The sequence below is a fragment of the Caretta caretta genome, chromosome 12 (assembly GCF_965140235.1).
Source record: "Caretta caretta isolate rCarCar2 chromosome 12, rCarCar1.hap1, whole genome shotgun sequence".
NCBI classification, from domain to species: Eukaryota; Metazoa; Chordata; order Testudines; family Cheloniidae; genus Caretta; species Caretta caretta.
In genome coordinates this window covers 3,638,883-3,662,444 of record NC_134217.1, presented here as the reverse complement: position 1 = coordinate 3,662,444, position 23,562 = coordinate 3,638,883, and the positions used below count along the sequence as shown (strand labels likewise).

Here is a 23,562-nt window from a genome sequence, read left to right as displayed (position 1 = left end):
GGCCACCACCACAACTGCATCCATCAGGAATCCCATACGGAAGTGCTGCTTGCAGGTGTGCCAAATTGGATTGTAAACATCTTCCAGGATCCAACTTCTATTTTATTGAATTTCTTTGCATTTATCCTCCCCTGGCCTCCCTGCCTCCTTGAAAGCAAATATCCTCCCAAATTCAGTTCCTAATGAGCTCAATACTCTCAGGAAAGTTTTGCCACTAAATACAATTAAAACAAAATTCACACACACAAGTGTCCCTTCCTCGCCTTGCTGGTAACCACCACACAGTTCAGTTTAGAATGCCAAGCGGTCAGCATTCAGCCCCAGGCCTGGAGGAAGCTACTGTACAGAGCTGACTGGAGCCAAGAGCAGATCACAGACCTGTATCAGCTGTGCCATCTCGCTCCAGCAGTATTTATGTTGATCTCCCTCTCACACAGACTGAGCGTTATCACACTTAAAAAGCCAGGGATTTACATACAGGCTGTCTATACAAATGAGAAATTAACATGCCTCACATGCTAGCTTCACTGATCAGTCACTTGCTATTGGGGCCCACCAACACCCCAAACCCACCCCACAGATTTAAGTGCCTTAGGGCAGGCATTCTGTTTGGCAGACTTGCTTGTGAAGCTCCTATTGCCCTTTGGGTGCTCTAAGAAATAAAGCTGAATCCAAGGCCTGAGGCGAGAACAAAGGAGTAAGGAAGTGAATCTCAGGTCATGTTAAGTTCCCTGTACTCTCTTTTTGGTGCGCCCTATATTTTATCCTCTTTGCTTTGCATGGGGTCCCGTATTTTGGCCATGGCAAGTTGAAAGCTTAAAGCTGCAGTACAATGGGTCTAAAACCAACAGAGCAAAACTAAAAAGCAACCTGAACAAAGAGCTATTCACTTTGGTGAAAGTTTTTGTTTAGCGTCATTGTGCTTGCAATCCATGCCGCACTGAGGAAAGTTCTCTGGGCTTTACTGCCCAAGCTCATCCCAGAGGCCAGGCAGTGCATCAAGGTTTGTACCCCTGCAGGGAGGGTGGCTGGTGGTGGGGAGGTTAGCAGCACAGGGGAGCAGGGTCACGGTTAGGGTGAGTGTGGCCAGGGGAAACTGATGTGACAAACTTTAGCAAAATCCGGAATTCTCTATCACTCATCCTGGATTCCGCTCCCCTCAGGTTTAACACTAACATCATGAGTGACACAAAATATTTAATACAAAGCCACCACCCTTTTCACAGCTGGCTGAAAGTTTTATGAGAAGTCCTCTGGTTTATTTTTTCCTCCCCAGATGTGAATGTTGGAAATTGGGGGCAATGTTAATCAACCACACCACCCATGCAAATAACTGACTACCAACTGGCTCGTCAGAAGTAACTCTGTTCTCCCCCTTGAGCTTCCAATGCCCTCCCTCCTTTAGAATCGTTGGTTTCTTCATGAGAAAGAATGGATATTTTTTGTAAACTCATGCCCACGTGGGGGGTGGGGGGGGGGGATATTGCTGAGGGAGCCATTCAGAATGGCTGTAACAATTTACTGACTTGGCACTTCAGTTAACAGCAGACTTCATTGACCCAAAAGGTAGGTACTGCCTGAGACACCTGTATCTTCTCCTTGCTCCTCACTGGAAGAGGACTGGAGCAAGTTAGTCCTCATGCCACAATGGGATCATTTCACTTTGTGATTTCTCCTCAATTCTGATGCCCACTCAATTGGCTTGAATTAGGTTGATGAATTTTAAAAGAATCATTTAGCACAAAGTAATTCTCATGTTCCAAGTGATCTAAGCACTAGTCCTAAAAGCAGCCTAGGAAGGAGGTGGGCACCATCCCTATTTTATGGCTGGGGAATCTGTAGTGATCGGTGTAAAAGTGTGCCTTTGTTCACACAAAGATTGGCTATGGCTCTGAATACACAGAGAGAAGATCTGAATGAGAGGTGCGGTCTTTACAAAGTCATCTTTGAAGTTTGCCTGGGATCTGTGCTGGTGAGTATCTGGGTGTGTTTGGTGAGAGGATCGGAGTGTTTGTAGTGATGGCAGCTTGAAAGTTTGAGTGAGTGCTTGATTGGTTGGCCGAAAAGGGCGGGAGTTGGAAGTGTTTTGTTTCAGGTGAGCCTGGCTCTTTAAACAAGCCAGCGCTCCGCGAACCAGCTGAGCGGCGGGGGACAGCAGAGCAGCAAAACAGCAGGAGTTTGCCTGGGAGTTCGCCTGGAATGAGCCCACTGAGGCTTACACCCTAACGACTTCTCTGAGTAATTACTGCATCTCCTGAGGAAGCTCATAGTAGGAAGGTAATATGGATGGGGAGTGTTCAAGTGTTGTGATCTGCACCGGATGTGCCATGTTTGTCTTTCCTCCAGAGGTCAGAAGCGACTTTGTGTGTACAAAGTGCAAGCTGGTCTCCATATTGGAAGAGAAGGTTCAAGGTCTGGAGCGACAGGTATCGACCCTGCGTTGCATCAGAGAAACTGAGGATTTCCTGGACAGACGTCAGGATGCGCTTCTACGGGCACAAGGTTCTGAAGATTCAGAGCAGGCTGCGCAGTGGGGACAGGAGGACGGTGAAGAAATCTGGCAGGGTGTGACCTCCAGAGAAAAAGGGGGAACGTCCATGTACCAGCAACGCGGATACAGGTGAGGAACCGTTTTCATGTTCTCTCCACAGGTACCATTGTGGGGAGTGGCCCAGATGATACGTCTGGGGGAAGGGAGCAGAAGGAGACTCCGCTGATTGGAAGGCATGAGATGCACAGTCCTAGGGCTGGGGGTTCCACGACCACCACTCCCAAGAGAAGGAGGCGGGTGGTGGTGGTCGGGAACTCTCTCCTCAGGGGGACTGAGTCATCTATCTGCCGCCCTGACCAGGAAAACTGAGAAGTCTGCTGCTTGCCAGGGGCTAAGATTCATGATGTGACGGAGAGTCTGCCGAGACTCATCAAGCCCTCGGACCGCTACCCCTTCCTGCTTTTCCACGTGGGCACCAATGATACTACCAAGAATGACCTTGACCGGATCACTGCAGACTACGTGGCTCTGGGAAGAAGGATGAAGGAGTATGAGGCGCAAGTGTTCTCTCATCCATCCTCCCCGTGGAAGGAAAAGGCCTGGGTAGGGACCGTCGAATCGTGGAAGTCAACGAATGGCTATGCAGGTGGTGTCGGAGAGAAGGCTTTGGATTCTTTGACCATGGGATGGTGTTCCAAGAAGGAGGACTGCTAGGCAGAGACGGGCTCCACTTAACGAAGAGGGAAGAGCATCTTCACGAGCAGGCTGGCTAACCTCGTGAGGAGGGCTTTAAACTAGGTTCACCGGGGGAAGGAGACCAAAGCCCTGAGGTAAGTGGGGAAGCGGGATACCGGGAGGAAGCACGAGCAGGAGCGTGTGAGAGGGGAGGGCTCCCGCCTCATACTGAGAACAAGGGGCGATCAGCGAGTTATCTCAAGTGCCTATATTCAAATGCACAAAGCCTGGAAAACAAGCAGGGAGAACTGGAGGTCCTGGCAAAGTCAGGGAATTATGATGTGATTGGAATAACGGAGACTTGGTGGGATAACTCGCATGACTGGAGTACTGTCATGGATGGGTATAAACTGTTCAGGAAGGACAGGCAGGGCAGAGAAGGTGGGGGAGTTGCACTGTATGTAAGGGAGCAGTATGACTGCTCAGAGCTCATGTATGAAACTGCAGAAAAACCTGAGAGTCTCTGGATTAAGTTTAGAAGCCTGAGCAACAAGGGTGATGATGTGGTGGGAGTCTGCTACAGACCACTGGACCAGGGGGATGAGGTGGACGAGGCTTTCTTCCGGCAAGTCGCAGAAGCTACTAGATCGCAGGTCCTGGTTCTCATGGGAGACTTCAATCATCCTGATATCCGCTGGGAGAACAATACAGCTGTGCACAGACAATCCAAGAAGTTTTTGGAAACGGTAGGGGACAATTTCCTGGTGCAAGTGCTGGAGGAACCAACTAGGGGCAGAGCTCTTCTTGACCTGCTGCTCACAAACCGGGAAGAATTAGTAGGGGAAGCAAAAGTGGATGGGAACCTGGGAGGCAGTGACCATGAGGTGGTCGAGTTCAGGATCCTGACACAAGGAAGAAAGGAAAGCAGCAGAATACGGACCCTGGACTTCAGAAAAAGCAGACTGACTCCCTCAGGGAAATGATGGGCAAGATCCCTTGGGAGAATAACATGAGGGGGAAAGGAGTCCAGGAGAGCTGGCTGTATTTTAAAGAATCCTTATTGAGGTTACAGGGACAAACCATCCCGAATGTGTCGAAAGAACAGTAAATATGGCCGGCGACCAGCTTGGCTTAACAGTGAAATCCTTGCTGATCTTCAACACAAAAGAGAGGCTTACAAGAAGTGGAAGATTGGACAAATGACCAGGGATGAGTATATAAATATTGCTCGGGCATGTAGGAATGGAATCAGGAAGGCTAAATCACACCTGGAGTTGCAGCTAGCGAGGGATGTTAAGAGTAACAAGAAGGGTTTCTTCAGGTATGTTGGCAATAAGAAGAAAGCCAAGGAAAGTGTGGGTCCCTTACTAAATGAGGGAGGTAACCTAGTGACAGAGGATGTGGAAAAAGCTAATGTACTCAATGCTTTTTTTGCCTCTGTCTTCATGAACAAGGTCAGCTCCCAGACTACTGCACTGGGCAGCACAGCATGGGGAGAAGGTGACTAGCCCTCTGTGAAGAAAGAAGTGGTTCGGGACTATTTAGAAAAACTGGACGTGCACAAGTCTATGGGGCCAGATGCGTTGCATCTGAGAGCGCTAAAGGAATTGGCGGATGTGATTGCAGAGCCATTGGCCATTATCTTTGAAAACTCTTGGCGATCGGGGGAAGTCCCGGAAGATTGGAAAAAGGCTAATGTAGTGCCCATCTTTAAAAAAGGGAAAAAGGATGATCCTGGGAACTACAAGGAGGTCAGCCTCACCTCAGTCCCCGGAAAAATCATGGAGCATGTCCTCAAGGAATCAATTCTGAAGCACTTAGACAAGAGGAAAGGGATCAGGAACAGTCAGCATGGATTCACCAAGGGAAAGTCATGCCTGACTAATCTAATTGCCTTCTAGGATGAGATAACTGGTTCTGTGGATGAAGGGAAAGCAGTGGACGTGTTATTCCTCGACTTTAGCAAAGCTTTAGACACGGTCTCCCACAGTATTCTTGTCAGCAAGTTCAAGAAGTATGGGCTGGATGGATGCACAAGGTGGGTAGAAAGTTGGCTAGATTGTTGGGCTCAACGGTTAGTGATCAATGGCTCCATGTCTAGTTGGCAGCCGGTATCTAGCGGAGTGCCCCAAGGGTCGGTCCTGGGGCCGGTTTTCTTCAATATCTTCATTAATGATCTGGAGGATGGTGTGGATTGCACCCTCAGTAAGTTTGCGGAGGACAGTAAACTGGGAGGAGCGGTAGATACGCTGGAGGGTAGGGATAGGATACAGAGGGACCTAGACAAATTGGAGGATTGGGCCAAAAGAAATCTGATGAGGTTCAATAAGGACAAGTGCAGAGTCCTGCACTTAGGACGGAAGAATCCAATGCACCGCTACAGACTATAAGTAGGGGCATAGTGAGCAGATCGAGGGACGTGATCGTTCCCCTCTATTCGACATTGGTGAGGCCTCATCTGGAGTACTGTGTCCAGTTTTGGGCCCCACACTACAAGAAGGATGTGGATAAATTGGAGAGAGTCCAGCGAAGGGCAACAAAAATGATTAGGGGTCTGGAACACATGAGTTATGAGGAGAGGATGAGGGAGCTGGGATTGTTTAGCCTGCAGAAGAGAAGAATGAGGGGGGATTTGATAGCTGCTTTCAACTACCTGAAAGGGGGTTCCAAAGAGGATGGCTCTAGACTATTCTCAGTGATAGCAGATGACAGGACAAGGAGTAATGGTCTCAAGTTGCAATGGGGGAGGTTTAGGTTGGATATTAGGAAAAACTTTTTCACTGGGAGGGTGGTGAAACACTGGAATGCGTTACCTAGGGAGATGGTGGAATCCTCTTCCTTAGAAGTTTTTAAGGTCAGGCTTGCAAAGCCCTAGCTGGGATGATTTAGTTGGGATTGCTCCTGCTCTGGGCAGGGGGTTGGACTAGATGGCCTCCAGAGGTCCCTTCCAACTCTGTTATTCTATGATTCTATGATCTTAACCACATTATACAGCTTCCTTTTGAAGTCTCTTTGCTCCTAACAGCAGTAAAACAAAGTAGAAGTAGGAAATATTCTCTGTTAGAAGGGTGGGCATCTGAGACTGGGTGGGAATCAAAATTCTTGTTCTATCACATTCCTTCTGTGGCCTTGGGTGACTCAATGTGACATCTGATTCTATCCAGACTCACACCTCAAACATACTAATTCATCCAGGTTCCAGATTTCAGAACCTTTGTTGCTAGTGATGATGCACTAACTAGGCAGAAAGAACATGTCCCAGCCAGACTCCCACCCCACAGTGATGGTGCAATGTTTTTAGTTATGTGGGAAGAAAAAAAAGATATCATTTACTTGTAAAGTGAGCAAATTTGATCTGGAGTCACTGAGAGAAACAAGACTCAGCAATGCCATTTTCACAGAATTTGTTTTTCAGACTATCCCTGAACTTTAAGTCTGCCACGTTCACCTGAACAGGTCATTTAAGACCCGGGGAGGGGGGGGAGAATATTTAGACTCTTGAGCCAGGAATAAACATTACCTACTTCACGTAGCTGTTGTTCTTAGAGATGTGTTGCTCATGTCCATTCCATGTCAGGGGTGCACACTGCATGCACAGTCATTGGAAAGTTTTACCTTAGTGGTATCTGTAGGGCTGGCTCTGGTGCCCCCTAGAGCCCTGTACTCATGCACCGGTATACTGGGCAGCGCTGGCCTTATGCCTGCTCAGTTCCTTCTTGCCATCAACTCTGACCGCAGGGAAGCAGGGCGGGTGATGAAATGGACATGAGCAACACATCTCAAAGAACAGTTACAAGAGGTAGGTAACCGTTTTTTCTTTATGTCTATTTCATGTTAGGTGACTCACAAGCAGTATCCCCGGAGGTGGGCTCAGAGTTAACTATCGTGTGGCATATAATACTGCTCTGCCGAAGCCAGCATCGTCCCGAGCCTGCTGGGTAACGGGATGCGAAGGTGTGGACAGAAGACCAGGTAGCGCCTCTACAGATGCCTTGAATCGGGACCTGTGCCAGGAAGGCTGCTGATGAGGCTTGTGTTCGGGGCGGTCACAATCGCCGACGGTGGCACTTTTGCCTGTTGATTACAAAACTTGATGTGGGCAGTTATCCACAAGGAGATTCTCTGAGAGGAGACCGGGTGACCTTTCATCCTGTCTGCCACTGCAACGAAGAGCTGTGTCGACTTACAGAAGAGTCTGGTTCTCTCAATGTAGAAGGCTAAGGCCCGCCTAACATCCAGGATATGTAACCTACATTCTTCGTCAGATTTATGAGGCTTTGGAAAGAACACCGGAAGGAATATGTCCTGATTATTGTGAAACTGCAACACCACCTTTGGTAAGAAAGCTGGGTGGGGCTGCAACTGGACCTTATCATTGTAGAACCCGGGTGGGGTGGTTCCTCCATGAGCACTCAAATTTCAGAGACTCTGCAAACCGAAGTGATTGCAACCAGGAAGGAGACCTTCCACAAGAGAAGCAGCAGAGAACATGAAGCTAATGGCTCAAAGGTGGGCCCGTGAGCCTTGACCGTACCAGGTTCTTGTCCCAAGGTGGGATAGGGTCAAGAACTTGAGAATAAAGTCGCTCCAGATCTTTCAAAAATCTAAAAGGTCATATCACAGGAAAAGACAGATCTACCCTGCACTGGAGGATGGAAGGCTGAGATGGCCACCAAGTGAACTTTGATTGACGAGAGTGCCAGACCTTGGTGCTTGAGATGCAGCAGGTAGTCTAGGAAACAGATTCTGGTCTGAGGCCCAATACATAAAGTGCTTCCATTTGGCCAGGTAGATCACCCTAGCAGAGGGCTTTCTGCTACCCATCAGGACCTGCTGGACTTGTGCTGAGCATGCCTGCTCCTCTGCATTCAGCCATGCAGCAGCCGTGCTGTCAGGTGTGGGGATCCTAGGTTCGGGTGCAGCGGACGGCCATGGTTCTGGGACAGCAAGTCCAGCCAGACTGGGAGTTCCAACAGCGCCGCCTTGAGAGCTCTAACAGTGTGCTGAACCACTGCTGTGCAGCCATGCCAGAGCTATCGGGATCACCTTCGCCCTGTCCCACTTGATCTTCAAGAGGGTCCTGTGCACTAGAGGTAGTGGTAGGAAAGCGTACATCAGTGCCCCAACCAAGGGAACAAGGCAGTGGCAGACAGGAAACGTCTGTCAAGCCTGCAGATCGAGGAGAATCGATGACACTTCCTGTTCTGCCTGGACACAAACAGATCCATCTGGGAGGACCCCCCACCTCTGGGTGGAATAACCACCTGTGGTAAGATGAGAAGGACCTGCTGAGAAAATCTGCTAAGACATGCCTGGCCCTGGGAGGTGCGAAGCCACAAGATGAATGGTATGCTGTATGCAGAAGTCCCACAACCTGAGAGCCTCTTGACACAGGGCTGATGAGCAAGCCCCGCCCTGCTTGTTGATGTAGAACATCGCTGCAGTATTGTCCATTAGAATTTGGACCACCCCGCCCCTCATGTAGGGAAAGAATGTCTTGCAGGCCAGGCGTATCACCCTGAGTTCTCTGATATTTATGTGTAGGGAACGTTCTTCCCACAACCAGAGACCTTGTGTGCTGAGGTTGTTGAGGTGAGCTCCCCACCCTAAGTCCAAAGCATCGGAGACCAGTGTAACCGTCGAGCAAAGGGCTACAAAGGGGATCCCCTCCAACACCACACGTGGGGGTCTCCACCACACCAGGGATGACAATGTGCAATGGAACTGTGACCACGAGATCCAGATAGCGTCTGCCAGAAGCATAAACCGAAGCCCGCCACGTCTGCAGGTGTCTAAGATGTGGTGAGCATGTCGGACCACGTAAGTACGTGCTGCCATGTGGCCCAGCAGCAACCTGAGGCAGATCCAGGCAGTTGTGAGCAGGTGGGTTCTCACATGGGTGATAAGGTCCGACATGGCCTTGAACCGTGACTCTGGCAAAAAGGCCCTGGCCTGGGTAGAATCAAACACTGCCCCTATAAATTCTATCCACTGAACCAGAATAAGGGTTAATTTTTGCTCATTTATGGATAGGCTCAGATCCTAACAAGTGGCCCACAGCAGACTGAGGCTGTGCTAAACCTGCGCCTGTGACCTGCTTCTGATGCGCCAGTCGTTGAGGTATGGGTAAATCTGTAGGTCTCAGGTAAGCAGCTATTACCATCATACATTTCATGAAGACCCTTGGGGAGGAAGAGAGGCCAAAGGGCAGTGCTGTAAACTGGTAATGATGTTGGCCCACTATGAAACAGAGGAATCTCCTGTGTCCATGGAAAATAGATATGTGAAAATAGGCGTCCTTTAAATCGAGGGCGGCGTACCAGTCTCCTGGATTCAGAGAGGGGATGGAGGAGGCCAGGAAGACCATGCAGAACTTCAACTTCTTGAGATATTTGTTGAGGTGATGCAAGTCTAGGATGGGTCTGAAGCCTCCTTTGGCCTTTAGGGTTAGGAAGTATCAAGAACAAAATCCCTTCCCCCTCATATCTTGAGGAACTTTTTTTTTTACGGCCCCTATCCATAGGAGGGTCTCCAGCTTCTTGATGAGAAGTCACTCGTGAGAAGGGTCCCTGAAGAGGGACAGGGAAGGGGGTAGGAGGGGGAGGAAAACTATAGGGTGTCCCCAGATGCTGTGGTGTGGAGCACCCAGTGGTCTGAAGTGATTTGGGCCCATGCAGCAAGGAACAGGGATAACTGGTTCAAAAATAAAAGTAGGGCTGGATCCAGGTGCAAGTCCAGTGCGTTGCCCTCAGGTGCACCATCAACTTGACTGCTGCAAACCACCTTGGTGGCGAAGGGGGCCCGGCTGAGGGGCCGAGGAAGATGTGGCAGAGTGATGGTGTTTATAACCCATCTCTTCTCCCGGAGGTGCTCTGCCGAGACAGGACTGAGCATCCAGGCGATAGCAGAGAGGCCGGAACTGCCTCCTAGAGGCCTGAGGTGCGTACAACCTGAGGAAGAGCAGGGTGGCCCTCGAGCCCTTCAGCCTAGTATCTCTCTCTGCTGCTAAAAAAGGGTGTTGCCCTTGAAGGGGAGCTCCTGGATCAAGAGTTGGACCTCGTTCAATAGCCTACAGGACTGTAGCCACGAACTGCATCTCATAGCAATGGCAGATACTACTGGCTGTGCTGCAGAGTCAGCTGCGTCCAGCGCCGCTTGGAGAGAGGCCCTGGCCACCGCTCTGTTCTCTTCCAAGATTGCTGAGAATTCGTGCCTTGCCTCCTGGGTTAGAGAGTCTGAACTTGGCCATTGAGTCCCAGTGTTGTAACTGTACCATCCCAGCAGTGCCTGCTGATACGTAACTGTGGACTGGCTGTAGAATAAACTTTTCTTCCGAAAAGTTTTTTAGCATCCTTGTTTTTAGAGGTTGTGCTAGATTGCCTATCTGTCCCATTCATTGGCAACTGATTTAGTTGGGGATTGGTCCTGCTTTGAGCAGGAGGTTGGACTAGATGACCTCCTGAAGTCCCTTCCAACCCTGATATTCTATGAACCAAGACCACCGGTGACCTGGGGGAGGGTGGGAATACATGTACTTGAACCCTTGGGCTGGGACACGGTACTTTTTCTCTGCCCTCTTTGATGGTGTTTGCCACAGTGCTCTGACAAGTTTCAGCACCCAGTCATACACTGGTAGGGCCACCTTTGATGGGGCCACCGCAGCCAAAATATCAGACAGGCTGCCAGATGGCTCCTTGAGCTCCTCGATCTCCAGACCCAGGTTGGAGGCCACCCTCTCCAGGAGCTCCTGGTGGACACAGAAATCATCAGGCAGCAAAATGTTAGCTGGTCCAGCCACCGCCTGGCTGGGGGAAGAGGACAAGGAGGCAGCCACAGGCAGTGCGGCTGATTCTTCCTCGACCGCTGGTGCTGACTGCACAGATGCTGCTGGAATCTCGGTGCCGGGATCTGGTTCCGAGTCAGTTCCCGGTGCCGGTGGTGCCAGAGGCAAGGCTTGGGCCTTGGAAACTACCAAGGGCGCCTGGATAGAATATGAGCCCGGCATGCGAGGGCACCCACAAGAAGTCCAATACACCCACTGATGTGGCCACTGGGCTAGGGACTGGAAGTCGGGCCTGCCACAGGCTCCAGCCCATAAGACCAGTGCCGGCGATGCCTCAGAGGTGTGGAAGGCTCACTCTCAGACCCCTAGGAGGACTCCTCCCTAGGAGACCAAAGTGGAGCTGAAGCGGGTGCATGCCGATAGCTGTGGCTGGCTAGAGAGCGGCACCACAGGGTCAGTGACTGGTGTCTTGGTGCCAGAGATGTACTTCATGGTACCAGGAGGGCAGAGACTGTGAGCGACAACATAGTGATGTGGAGTTCTGGGCTGGGAAAATGGGTGCCATGTCAGAGGTGCAGCTAGTGATCTCATTGCAGGTTTCTCTTTCAAGGGAACCACCTTTGAGGAGTCTGCCGAGGATGGGCCTGGGTATCAAGGCGTGGGTGGCACAGGGAGAGACATCAAGTCTCTTGTAGCCTGAAAGGCCTCCGGCTTTCAGGGAGCCAGGAAATTTTGCAGGCCCCGACCATGTCTGGGAGTTGGCGGTGGTTCCCAATTTCAGGGAAGGGATTGGAATGGGGGCAGGGAAGGGAGGGGTGGTACAATGATAAAACTGCAAGGTTTTAGATCAGTGGTTTCCCCAGCTTGCTACTGTATCTGCTGCTCTGGAGTTCCAGAAAGGAAATCACCTGCTCCAAATTCATTCCAAGTTATTCTTCTGTGTTACAGCGCCACTAACTCTGGGCTGCACTGTCTCTGAATGTCACCTGGCTGGCTCTGTTCTACTGACTGCCTTCAGCCGGATTCTGAGAGCTGGGTCAGGGTTGGGAGAGGGAAAGAAGAGTTGAGACACAAAGATGATTCACAGAAAACTGAAGTGTGTTCTCAGGTACGGGGCTCTGCCCTGAGGGGAACACCTGGTCTGGCAAATCCGGTTCATAAGTCAAACTTGTGGGGGGTGAACAACATATAACATGATCAGCTCCTACCTCACTGTCTCATCAAGTGCATTTCTTCCCTTCCTCTGGGACAGCTCATTTGGGAACAGTGCAGGGAGCGATTCAGGAGGACTGGGCTGCTGCAGTAAGGCATTAAATACTGTATAGACACCTTGCTCTACTATAGGTAGTGTTTAAGGCTGGCATCGAGACACACTAGCATGATCTTGCTGATCCTCGGAAGCCAGACGTCCCTTCAGCTCCAGCCCAGCATAGGACGATCACTCCAAATCAGCTTGAGGTTATGCTAGTAGGTCAACCTCTAATCACCTGGAGGATCAGCGGCTAGCACTGCTGCTTCCTCTTCGAGGGGGCAAGTACCCCCAGGGGAGGAAACACTGCACTCCAATGTGTCACACTGCAGGACAACAGGCCACCTTCCCCAGGGACGTGTGGGGCAACAGGAAGAATGCTCAAGCTTCTAGCCAGTACAAGGCTGGACTGTGCACTTGATGTTGCACTGCACGGTGTGTGGAGCCTTATAAACAAAAGGTGCCAGATTCCTGCCCCCATGGCCTTAGAACACACTGGAGAGGTGAAAGTGAATGTTACGATGCGGGCGTACTTAGAAACCCCCAAGAATATCCTGGTAAGGCTTTGTGCGTCTGCTCCAGATCACCCATACCCTACAGACAAGTCATAGCTTACAAATGGCTGCTGTGAAATTGTCTAGAGCAGGGAGTAAACCTGAAGCAGCGGTTCTCAAACTGTGGGTCGGGACCCCAAAGTGGGTTGCGACCCCATTTTAATGGGGTCACCTGGGGTGGCTTAGACTTGCTGGGGCACAGGGCCAGGGCCAAAGCCTGAGGGCTTCAGTCCTGGGTGGTGGGGCGAAGGTTACAGGCACCCTTGCCTGGGGCTGAAGTCCTTAAGCTTTGGCCCTACAGCCTGGGGCAGTGGGGCTGGGGCGGGCTCAGGCAGTAATTTTTGTTGTCAGACGGGGGTTGCGGTGCAGTGAAGTTTGAGACCCCCTGACCTAAAGAAAAAGCTACCCCGAGCCGCTGTAGCGCTACCTGTGGCAGTGTCAGAAACTGAACCCTAATCCCTTACCTCCAGCCCTCACTGCAGTCACGTTCGCAATCTCCTCCCTCTTCCCACCCCCCAAAACAGCTATTTCGGGCATTCCCATTTCCACTTTAGCAGGAAGCGAACAAAGCAGGTTAGGAGCCAGCTGAGCAGTGTTATTTAATGGACTGAATCCTCTACGGATTTCCTAAGTTAAAAACATTTACATAAATCGGCAGGATTAAATAAATCTTCAAATTACTTTTGAGCTGATCCCAGTTACGTCACATGAAGGAAATGCATCACCGGGGTCCTTTCTGCATTGCTTATTTTTAAATATTAAAAAGAAACATAATTGTAACATGACTCATTGCAATTTCCTGCCAAGCCAGAGTCTATCTGCAAGATATGGGCTTTCTAGAGCATTGCAAATGCAGATGGGATGCTTTGAAAACGCTTGCATCGTAAGCGGCAGGGTATGGAATGTGGCCATGCAGTCACTTGGATTTGCAAGTACAAATCATTCCCTTGATATTACTTATTTTCCCCATCTCTCAACAATCCCCTTAACCAAGGATTTATTCCAGGCTTGGCGACTTTGCCTTCCTAGTCATGCAGTCCAAAGCCGATATTTCATTATTTTCAATCCGCTGAGAAAGTCTAGCCTATGAGTCTACCAAAGACCACTAGTAGGGCTATGTGCATTAGGCATTTAACACCGGCTGCACTCCTGGCTTCTAACACAGCTAACATTAGCATCAGAAGTTAGGAACGCTATCGGCCTCTGATGGTAACTGCCAGATCTGCTAATGTCTAATGCAGGAAGGGCTTTATGAGCCACCTGATGAAGTAGTAAGGGGGAAGAGGTGAATGTTAGGGGCTGTGAGAATGGACCAGGGAAGGGTGATGCGGAGAAAAGAGAAGGAAGAGGAAATGGAGACGAGACAAGGAAAAGCCTACGTGCTCTCAGGAATGGGAGCATCTTGTTAGACAGGAAGCAAAGTGCCTCCAGAATGCCATGCCAAGCACCAGGAAGTGATCATAGAATATCAGGGTTGGAAGAGACCTCAGGAGGTCACCTAGTCCAATCCCCTGCTCAAAGCAGGACCAACACCAACTAAATCATCCCAGCCAGGGCTTTGTCAAGCCAGGCCTTAAAAACCTCTAAGGATGGAAGGTTTTGATGGGCAGCACCCAATTGCTGGGCCCAACGCAGGGAGCAAAGACTCGAGCATGCATGTTCCTTTTAGAATACTGACACCTACTTTGCTCATGGCAGAGACACTCTTGCTGATCAGTGAGAGGCTAATCCTGTCTTTCCCCAGCAATCAGATAGACCCAGCAAATGCCAGGCAGAAGAGACCTCACACACTCCTGTTACAAGGTGCAGAGTCATCAATTCTGCAGCAGGAGCAGCTCAAGAAGAATCGCTGGCAGACAAGAACAAAATATTCATCTGAAGATGTCAAAAGCGCATCACTCACCCAGGTTAAAATCCAAGCCCCCCCTGCCTTGAGGTAAATATTTCAATTTTACAGGCAAGAGCCAAGTGAAGCAAAGCATCTTTCCCAATGTCCCAGGGCATCAGCTTCAGAGTCAGAAATAGAACCCAGGAGTCCAACACCTAAGCCCCAGTTCTTACCACTGCAGGCAGTACTGCCAGCTGTTGTATTCCCTTGGCAGTAGCACGTTACCCTGGTATTTTGGTGTAGTTCTCTGCATTGCATGGCTCTAAGCCTAGAGCCTTATCCATTAAGCAACAACACGGTAAGTGGAGACACCTGCCAAGGCAGGGCAAGGCCCTCCTTAGCTCTCCTCCTAACTCATGTTGCTAGTCAAAATCTCAGCACACCAGGCCAACACAACCCCAACACTGGCTGCAGCACACCAGCCAGGCCTAATTGCCCCACTCCCATGATCCCCCTCAGGCACAAATAACGAGGTAGTGTCTAATTTCTGAGCGAAAGGATATTGAAAGCAGCTTAATGTAACACTGAGCCTGACACAGATTGGTGAAATACTGGCTGCACCAGCTGAGAGCCAGGTACTGCATGTAGCCTATACCTGCACTGCCATGAAAGGTGTGTTTAACCACAGCACAACACACGAGCCACCCTGGTGGAGAGAAGGGACTGCAAGGCAGCCAGGCCAGGCCAACCAAGGGCAAGAGAGTATAGGGTTGATTTCACCTAGCTACCTTGTGGTAAAAGCTGCAGGGCCTGGTCTCCACTAGGATATTGTGGTGGGCTAGCTACTGCACACGAGTTATCCTTCTGTAACACTTTATTTGGTTTCCACACTGCCCAGTAGAGTCAAGAAAGTAACCAACTGCAAATCAGGTGGAGCCCCTCCACCAAGGTTGGCCTTGTGCTGGGTGACTTGGTTCCTCTCCCCCAAACACAGGTCAGTAGAGGAGACAGCAGGGGCGCTCAAGCCCCCACCCACAATGGCCAGTCAGTAACAGATCAAGCTGGCCTTAACATCACCAGGCTTTGGCTCAGCAGCCCACTGAGGGGAGAAGGGAAGTTCACACACTAGAGTCACGGGGTTCATCCCAGGCTTGACTGTGGGAGTCTGTGAAATTACAGCTAGAGATGGGTTTGTCAGTAGACCCAGTGAGACAGCACTGGATTGGGTCACGTGCAGGGAACTCTCTGCAGCCACAAGGGCTAGACAATCCTGCAGAGCCAGAGAAGAGCTAATACAGCGAACTGGTGTGTTCCAACCTAGCTGCGCTGATCCAGGTTAGCCCAAAGGCTAAGATGAGAGCATGAGAGCTGGCAAGCACAGCCAAGAGGGTTTCTATATGAGGTGTAATACTCACCTCGTCTGACTCATCCGACAAGGTCCGCAGCAAAATGGGAAAGAGGCTGTCTGTATGCCGGAACATCTGAAACCAGAAAGACACATGGCCTCAGAGTCACACAGAGTCTGAAATATCCCCTCCCACACACCAGGAGCCATCCTCATCAGTGCAAAAGGCTAGTGCAGCTTTGCACGCATTTTTCAATTGTACTTGGAAAATCCCCCTCCCAGCTAGCTGGCAAGCTCTTCGAAGTAGGGAACAAAACAGTAGCTCTGCTGAAAGTATCAGTAGCAAACTTATTAGGCCAACAAGTACAATCCCGGGAGGACACACAGTTACTTGTTTGCTGAGCTGATTCCATACCTATGTAATGAGCAGGCAAATTTTTAGTGTGGGACACTGTCACTTTCCTACCCTTCCCAAGAGAGGAAAGGCCAGAAGAGACTTACAAGTGAAGAATTTTTTATTTAAACCATGGGTAGTTTTGGGGTGAATTTTTGGGCTCCTCTTTATGTGGAGCTGCAGCCACCATGGCATCAATTCAAATTCACCTCCTGTCTGATTACACACATGGTTAATGAGACCTGATGTGCAAGAGGCAGTGTGAATGATGGCAGCTGCTCCCCCTAGAAAACTTATGACATGTCCTACAAGAACTGATCTGTTTCGGGAATGGTAGACAGCACCCCAGGGGAAGGAAGAGGGAGTTGCTTCCCCTCTACCTTCTCTTGGAAGAACCTCGCAATCTATAAAGGCCAAGTTCATTCCCTTCTCCTCCTCCAGAGGATTCTTGAAAACCCTTGCCAAGACCTGATGTACACTAATACCCATGCATGGATCATACCCCAGATGTGCTTTAACTGCCAGCCAAGCTGTTCAGGATAGGGACTGTATCTGGTGACTTGGACACCTACCACCACAGAAGCCCTAATTCATCTATAGCACCACTTCCCAAGCACTCTCTCCCCTTGCAATGAGTCCACTGATAAAAGCTCAGCTACAGCAAGTCAGGAGCGACTGATCTAAAAGGTCCTTCCCAGGTGCTTCTCCAAATCTACTGACATTTCGCTCTTCCCCCTGACAGCTCGTCTAACAGGAAGAACCCCTGTGCCAAGTACTATGCCCGTTAGGCTGGCCTGCCTGCAGAGTCCTAGACAGTGTCCAATGGGAATAATGACCTGCAAAGGCAGTCGGAAGTTTCAGCTCTGATGGAAGAGCCCCAGAAACCACACACAGCTTTAAGGGAGAAACCAGCCCGGGTCTACCCCAGAGATACTGTGCAGAGCAGAGTTTTCAGAGGCCTCTCGCTAGCAGTCCAGGCCCCACAACGGATCTACAGGGGTACCTATGGGAGGTCTACGGCAGCCTTCTCCTGAGAGGGAAGGCGGTGGCAAAGGACACGAGTCTGAAGGGCTAGGAGGGTGTGACAACTGTCAGCAGAACAGGTAACTTCTGAATGAACCCAAAGCTTGGTGTTTGATTCAGAAGCAGGGCAGAGGTTCAGCTTGGTTTTTATCCCTCAACCAGGAGCAGTGGTTTGCCTACCCATGCTAATAAGGGACCTAATGTCAGAAGGGCTCATTTTGATGAAAGCCAGGGTATTGCTCATGTTTGTACGGACCATTTTCTGCAGTTAGATCCGCCTTCAATGCACTGCAGCCCAGCTAGGCTAGTGGCACCTTTAGAAAGAGCGCAGAAAGGCCCCCAACTGATTGTAAGCCTCAGGTTAATGGGCGCTGAGAACAAAGACTGTAGCTAGAGCCAAGTATGCAGCACTCTACCAGAGTTAAACACCCCACTAGCTCCAGCCCTGCAGCTCATCCCCATGTCTGCCAGTGCTAAACTGCAGCACCCCCATTATTCTAGCTCTGCAGCAGTTCCTTGCTATTGCAGCCAAGGGCTCCACCATACAGCTCTGCCAATATACCTCCCCACTACGTGCAGTGCCCCCTGCTGGTCATAGAACATCGCTGAGGCACTGAGCCAGGACCACACACTGGCTTTGCAACAGACACAAGTGGTCAATGATAACCAGGCTGAGACCAAGGAGCTCCAACCCAGCTCCACAAAGGCAGCAGGCTATTGCACCAATTGTTTCACAAGCCAGACTTACCTTCCGTGGAGTCTTGATGTACAAGTGATAGAGCCATTTTAGGACTGCAATTCTGGTCATCATCCCGGTGGCTGTGTCGTGAAGGTGGCAGTCCAATACCTGCACTATCCCATCGAGGTTGAGGGTCACCGGGACCCGGTCAGTGCTGCACAGAAAGCCAGGGGCGCAAAGACAGCAGTTGGTAGGCGCACGTGTCCCTGCGCTGCTCCAGCCCAGAAGCTTGGCCCCAGCACCCCCTCTTCCACAAATCAACTGGCAAGTGACCCCAGCTGCCTAGGCTTGCTGTCTTTCAGAGCTACACAAGAGCGAAGGAGCAATTTTACACAGTCCACAACTGACGAGAGCTGCTAAATTAATGGATTGGCTAACCAGGAACCCACTGCATGGAGGGGTGGCGGGGAAGAGAGAGGGATGGATGGATAGAACAAGCAGAGCCTGTGTATACCACTCAAATCAGATGGCCAGAGAACCTTTAGTATTGAGTTTATCATTCTGCTCCCCAAAGTCCTCTCCTCCCTAGGGCTGTTGTCTCAGTGTTTGCAGCTCCTCTCTCGTTACATGTATTTCTACTCTGGGCATGAAGTGAAAGACTGAACAGTGCAATTCCATAGGCCAGAGGAGCACACACTTGCCCAGCCCCGCCGCAACATGCTACCCCTCCTACTTACTGTGACCCCAGGGATCAGGTGTGCCCGACAGCCTAGCTCCCAGCCCCTCACTCATCACTAGAAAAGCCTGGTTTGGCAGCTCTGCAGCCTGATGGGTTAAGCACTGGCTGAGGAGCTAAGAAACACAGGTTCAAGTCTTAGGTCTGTCTTATTGGAAGTAATATAAACCCCCAACCTGTATCTCCTGGGGGTTAGGAGGAAGCTTTCCTGGGGGTGGGTTGTCCCACAACTGCCTCTGTTACAGTTTCTTGAACCTTCCTGTAAAGCATCTGACAGGACACTGTACTTGAGGGAAAGCTGCTATTCTGAGCAGTTAGCGTGGCCCATTAACCTAGGTACATAAGGCCTTGATGACACAGGAGAATCTTGGAGGAACACGTCTGCAGAAACCCAAAGCTTTTCCTCCTCCCCCCCCCCTTTTTTTTTTAAAGCCATAGCACCACAACCCTACTGAAGTCCTGTTAATGAGGGATTTCACACTAGGAAGCGGATGTGCTGGGAAGTGCTCTTCACTTCCCTGTCATACACTAACTGTTCCATCCCCATCTGAAAAGGGCATGGAAATACTCCTGTTGCCATGACCTAGAGGCCCAGCTATCTAAACACTAGAATGAGGATTCCTAGATATCATGACAGGTGCATTAGGACAGGGGTGGGCAAACTTTTTGGCCCGAGGGCCACATCGGTGTTGCAAAACTGTACGGAGGGCTGGGTAAGGAAGGCTGTGCCTCCCAAACAGCCTTGCCCCCGCCCCCTATCCCCCCCTCCCAGCCCCTGACTGCCCCCCTCAGAAGTACCGACCCATCTAACCCCCCTGCTCCTTGTCCCCTGACCGCCCCCCCCGGGACCCCACCCCCTATCCAACCTCCTCTGCTCCCTGTCCCCTGACTGCCCCAACCCCCATCCACACCCCACCAGGGACTCCCATGCCTATCCAACCCCCCGTTCCCTGTCCCCCCCACACAGAACCTCTGCCCATCCAACTGCCTTCTGACTGCCCCTCCCAGAACCCCAACTCATCCAACCCCCCCGCTCCCTGTCCCCTGACTGCCCCAAGCCCTATCCAAACTCCTCCCCCCGGGACCCCATCCCCTATCCAACCGCCCCCTACTGCCTGTCCTCTGACCACCACACCCCCGGAACCTCTGCCGCATCCAACCGCCCCCTGTCCCCGACTGCCCCAGGGGCTCCCTGCCCCTTATCCAACCCCCCTGCTCCCCACCCCCTTACCATGCCTCTCAGAGCGGCAGGAGCTTGCAGCTCTGCTGCCCAGCTGGATCCAGCCATGCGGCCGCACTGCCTGGAAGGAGTGGCGGGTCAGAGCGCTGACGGCGCGGCGCGCTGAGGCTCTCGGGGAGGGGATGGAGGCTAGCCTCCTCAGCCAGGATGGTCCCATGGGCCAAATGTGGCCTGCGGGCCATAGTTCGCCCACCTTTGTATTAGGAGAACCTAGCAGACAGCCTACTACTACGTTCCTTCAGCACTCTCCTCTGTTCCATAAAGCCTGCTCCTCCTACCCCCTGGATAACTTCTCCTACAGCCTGTCCCCACCTCACACTCCCCCAAAGGCCCTTTCAAGGGTTTCCTTGGTCTTCTTCACCAGCTTCTGCACTCATTCCCTCCAACCGCGTGAAGGCGGTTCCAAGCAAGCTGTTCTCGTCATCTCAGCCCCTTATTCCGAAAGCACCTCCCCTTCATGATCTAGGCTCAGCTTATGACCTTTGGAATCAATTCTGTTAAGTTATGGCAGATTCCACAGTGTCTCTGAAACGTGGCTCTCGTTCTATTCGATCAAGCCAGATTTCCACCAAGACTGAAGGTAGGGTCCCAGTCTGGTAGTGACTCTACAAAATCCCTCTCAAATGTCCTTTGACCAGCCTACAGATGGTGTGGCTTAGTAGATTCTAAGGTTGTGGAAGACACGTTCTGTTTGCATTAGAGTACTCCAGGCATTCAGTGCACATTTCTACATGCTTAAGTAGCTGAACATATCGATGGTCCTCCTGGGATTCTACCAAGGCTCACAGTCCTTTTTCAGTCAACAGTGAGACTGGTGATTGTTGTGGAAGAGTTTTTGAATGTTCACAATGCACTTTAGGGTGGTACCACTTTCTGTCCCAACAAGGCAACACACCCAGTGCCCATAGGTCAAACGTGCAGACCTCCTTTTCTCTGCGTTCTTGAATAACATCTTCAGCAACTTAGACACAATACTGTGCAGTTTCTCAGACACAGAACCGGCGGCGGGAAGCAGGAACACCTTCCCCCCCTGCCTGAATGCTTGTAGCCATTGGAGGGCCATCTCTCACATTCTGCTCACCATATTCCATTAATGCCAACACCGGTTTTTCAGTTGCTACTTTGATTTTGCTTCTCCATTTGCAGCCTAGGAACCCGCAAGTTAAGTGTCTAGAGAAGTATAGCCAGGGCAAAGCGCTTAATTGCTCATTCTAGGGTATGCTAAGACAAGAAGGAGGGTATGCTAAGACAAAGAAAAAGGCAGCTGAAACTTCCTGAACAAGTTGTTCTAAAGTGCATTTCTCTCTCTTGCTCGCACATGTGCGGATTTACCATCCTGATACAAACACTCACAACGGGGGAGAAGGAATCTTTCTAACATGCTCCCCCCACTTCTAAAAAGTTATGGACTTTCAGCATCTGCACCTGGCCGTGGGGGAGGGCAGGCAACATTGAAGCCAAGGTCAGACAGTAAAGTACGGAGCTGCTTGCAACACTGGTATTGAATCAGGAGTCTGTTTTCTTCCTCTCACTGTTTTCTTGGGAGGGGGGCCTATACCCAGCAGAAGGCAGTAAGAACTGAGCCTCATTACTTTCAGCTGAGCTTCACTTCCCTGTATAAAGCCAAGCGGCTACTGACTTCAGGAGTAGTAAAGCCTGTAAATCATTAGGACATTTAAGTAAATCATTCAGCTCCCCCCTCCCCCGACACTCCTCACCAGAGCAGAAGTTGAAACGGCCTTCCACGAACGCAGAGAAGACGCAAACCGAGTAGGGCTTACGGAAACAGCTTTCACGGATTCATTCCATCCCAGGCCATTCTGAAAGCAGCTTTTCTAAGAGCAGCCTCACCACTATCTGCTCCTCACAGATGGCTTGAAGAGCCTCTGCCTTTGCAGCTCAGAGTGCTCCAATAAGCACCGTCAATGTGCTCTGGCGGGTGCAGGCCGTATTCGCCGGCACAGGGCAATACTGAGTGTCTCAACATTCTACTGCAATGGGTCTCCTGAGCTGGAACTCGGGGTGACAGACAGGAACACGCGCACTGTGCTCTGTTCAACAGCGTATGCACCTTGCTGGGTTTCCTTTGATTAGTCTTACAATAGTTTTTTCATTTCAATCCCCTTTTCCCCTTCCTTTCTTGCCTTGAGCGGAGTCCTTCATGTTTTTCACTCTCCCTTCTCTGTACACATCTCTCAAACCCTAGCCCCCGCTCTCTCCCCAACCATTCCGTTTCTAACCCCACCTCCATGGAACTCTGTAGCAAGATCAGACAAGACCCCATGCACCCCTGGAAGGAGATCACCCCAGTCCCTGTTTAGGGGATGGGAATTTTTTTATTTATTTTTTTTTTTTTAAATCTTCCTTCCACAGAGGCCATGGACAGTGAATACTGGGGCCAGCGGACATCTGCCCCAAGAAGTGGCGAGTGAAGCCCTCAACACACGCCGTTTGTCTCTGGGTTCCTGGATTCCTTCCCCTGCCTATCAGATGGGAGGGGAAGGGAGAGCTGGAGTGCAGTAGCAATGATTGGAGGCGTATTTCAGCCCAGCACCAGTTTGAGGGTCACTGAGCCTCTAGCAGAGCGAGCGGGTGCAACGCGGATAGTTACACTGCTGCCTTGCATTCTGCTGAGCTAGAGTCACTGCTCACAAGCAGAGCTGGCATGAGGAGTGAGCAGAGTCCAACTCAGTGCTCTGTGGCAGATGGCAGGGGTCCTGTCTCACAGTCCAAGCTAGGGACTAGGCAAGAGCCAGGCTGCCTGACAGCCCAGTCTGCGTACCCCTGTGTAAACAAGATGGCTGGGTGCTGTGCTGCCAATCACTCCCTTCCACAATCTAGGCATTCAAGTTGAGATTCCCGGCAAAGCGAATGCTGCAAGCAATCTCGTGTTGTTGCAGGGGCAGGGCACTGCCCAGCTCTCACTGCTAGGAGGCCTCAAAATCCGGAGCTGCACAGCAGCTTGATAGCAATGCACTAGGAGGGAGGGGCAGCGTTGGATGAACAGAGGAGATCTGGCAGCTGTAGTGATTGATGCTCTGTGACTGTCCAAGACTGAACCCTCCTGTAAGAGCACGTGGCTGAGTTACGTCTGTATAAACACCCATAGCCACCTGGAACTGGCATCCCTGGAAGCTAAATGAATCCCTTGGAATTTCCTGCTGTGGGGCAGAGCCACGCTCATGCGGGATGGGGTAAGCTTGTCCAATGACCGTCAAACCCACTGCTAATTCCTGCCCGGCGTCTCCTGTTTCAAAAGGTTTAGGATAGCTCTGAAACAAGGCTCCCTGCAAATCCTGCTCTCTAACCTCCACTCAGCTGAGACACATCCACCGCCTCATTACTTCCGCTCTCTGAAGTAACCCTAGCCCCAATGGCGGATGTTATCTGCTTGGTACAGAAGGTTAATTATTTGTGGTACTGTAGTGCTTAGGAGCCACAGTTGTGGACCAGGGCCCCACTGTGTTAGGTTCTGTGCACACACAATAGCGGATGGTCCCTGCCACAAGGACCTAGACACACCCAGAGTGGGGGAAAGGGCAGAACAGAATGAGCTCAGTGCTGT

At 50.9% G+C, this 23,562-nt stretch overlaps 1 protein-coding gene across 9 annotated transcripts in view; it reads right to left on the bottom strand.

Moving 5' to 3' along the window:
- The window catches only part of VAC14 (VAC14 component of PIKFYVE complex), a 202,426-nt gene that overhangs the window by 135,576 nt on the left and 43,288 nt on the right, over nt 1-23,562 (bottom strand). For all 9 annotated transcript variants that reach the window (XR_007352308.2, XR_007352304.2, XR_007352305.2 and 6 more), the window contains 2 exons: nt 18,091-18,235; nt 15,996-16,061 (listed from right to left, as the gene is read on the bottom strand). Coding sequence is in view for 6 of the 9 variants with exons in the window: in XM_048816827.2 (XP_048672784.1) it covers nt 15,996-16,061; nt 18,091-18,235 (211 nt within the window). In the remaining 3 variants the exon portion in view is untranslated. The remainder of the gene's footprint in view (nt 1-15,995; nt 16,062-18,090; nt 18,236-23,562) is intronic.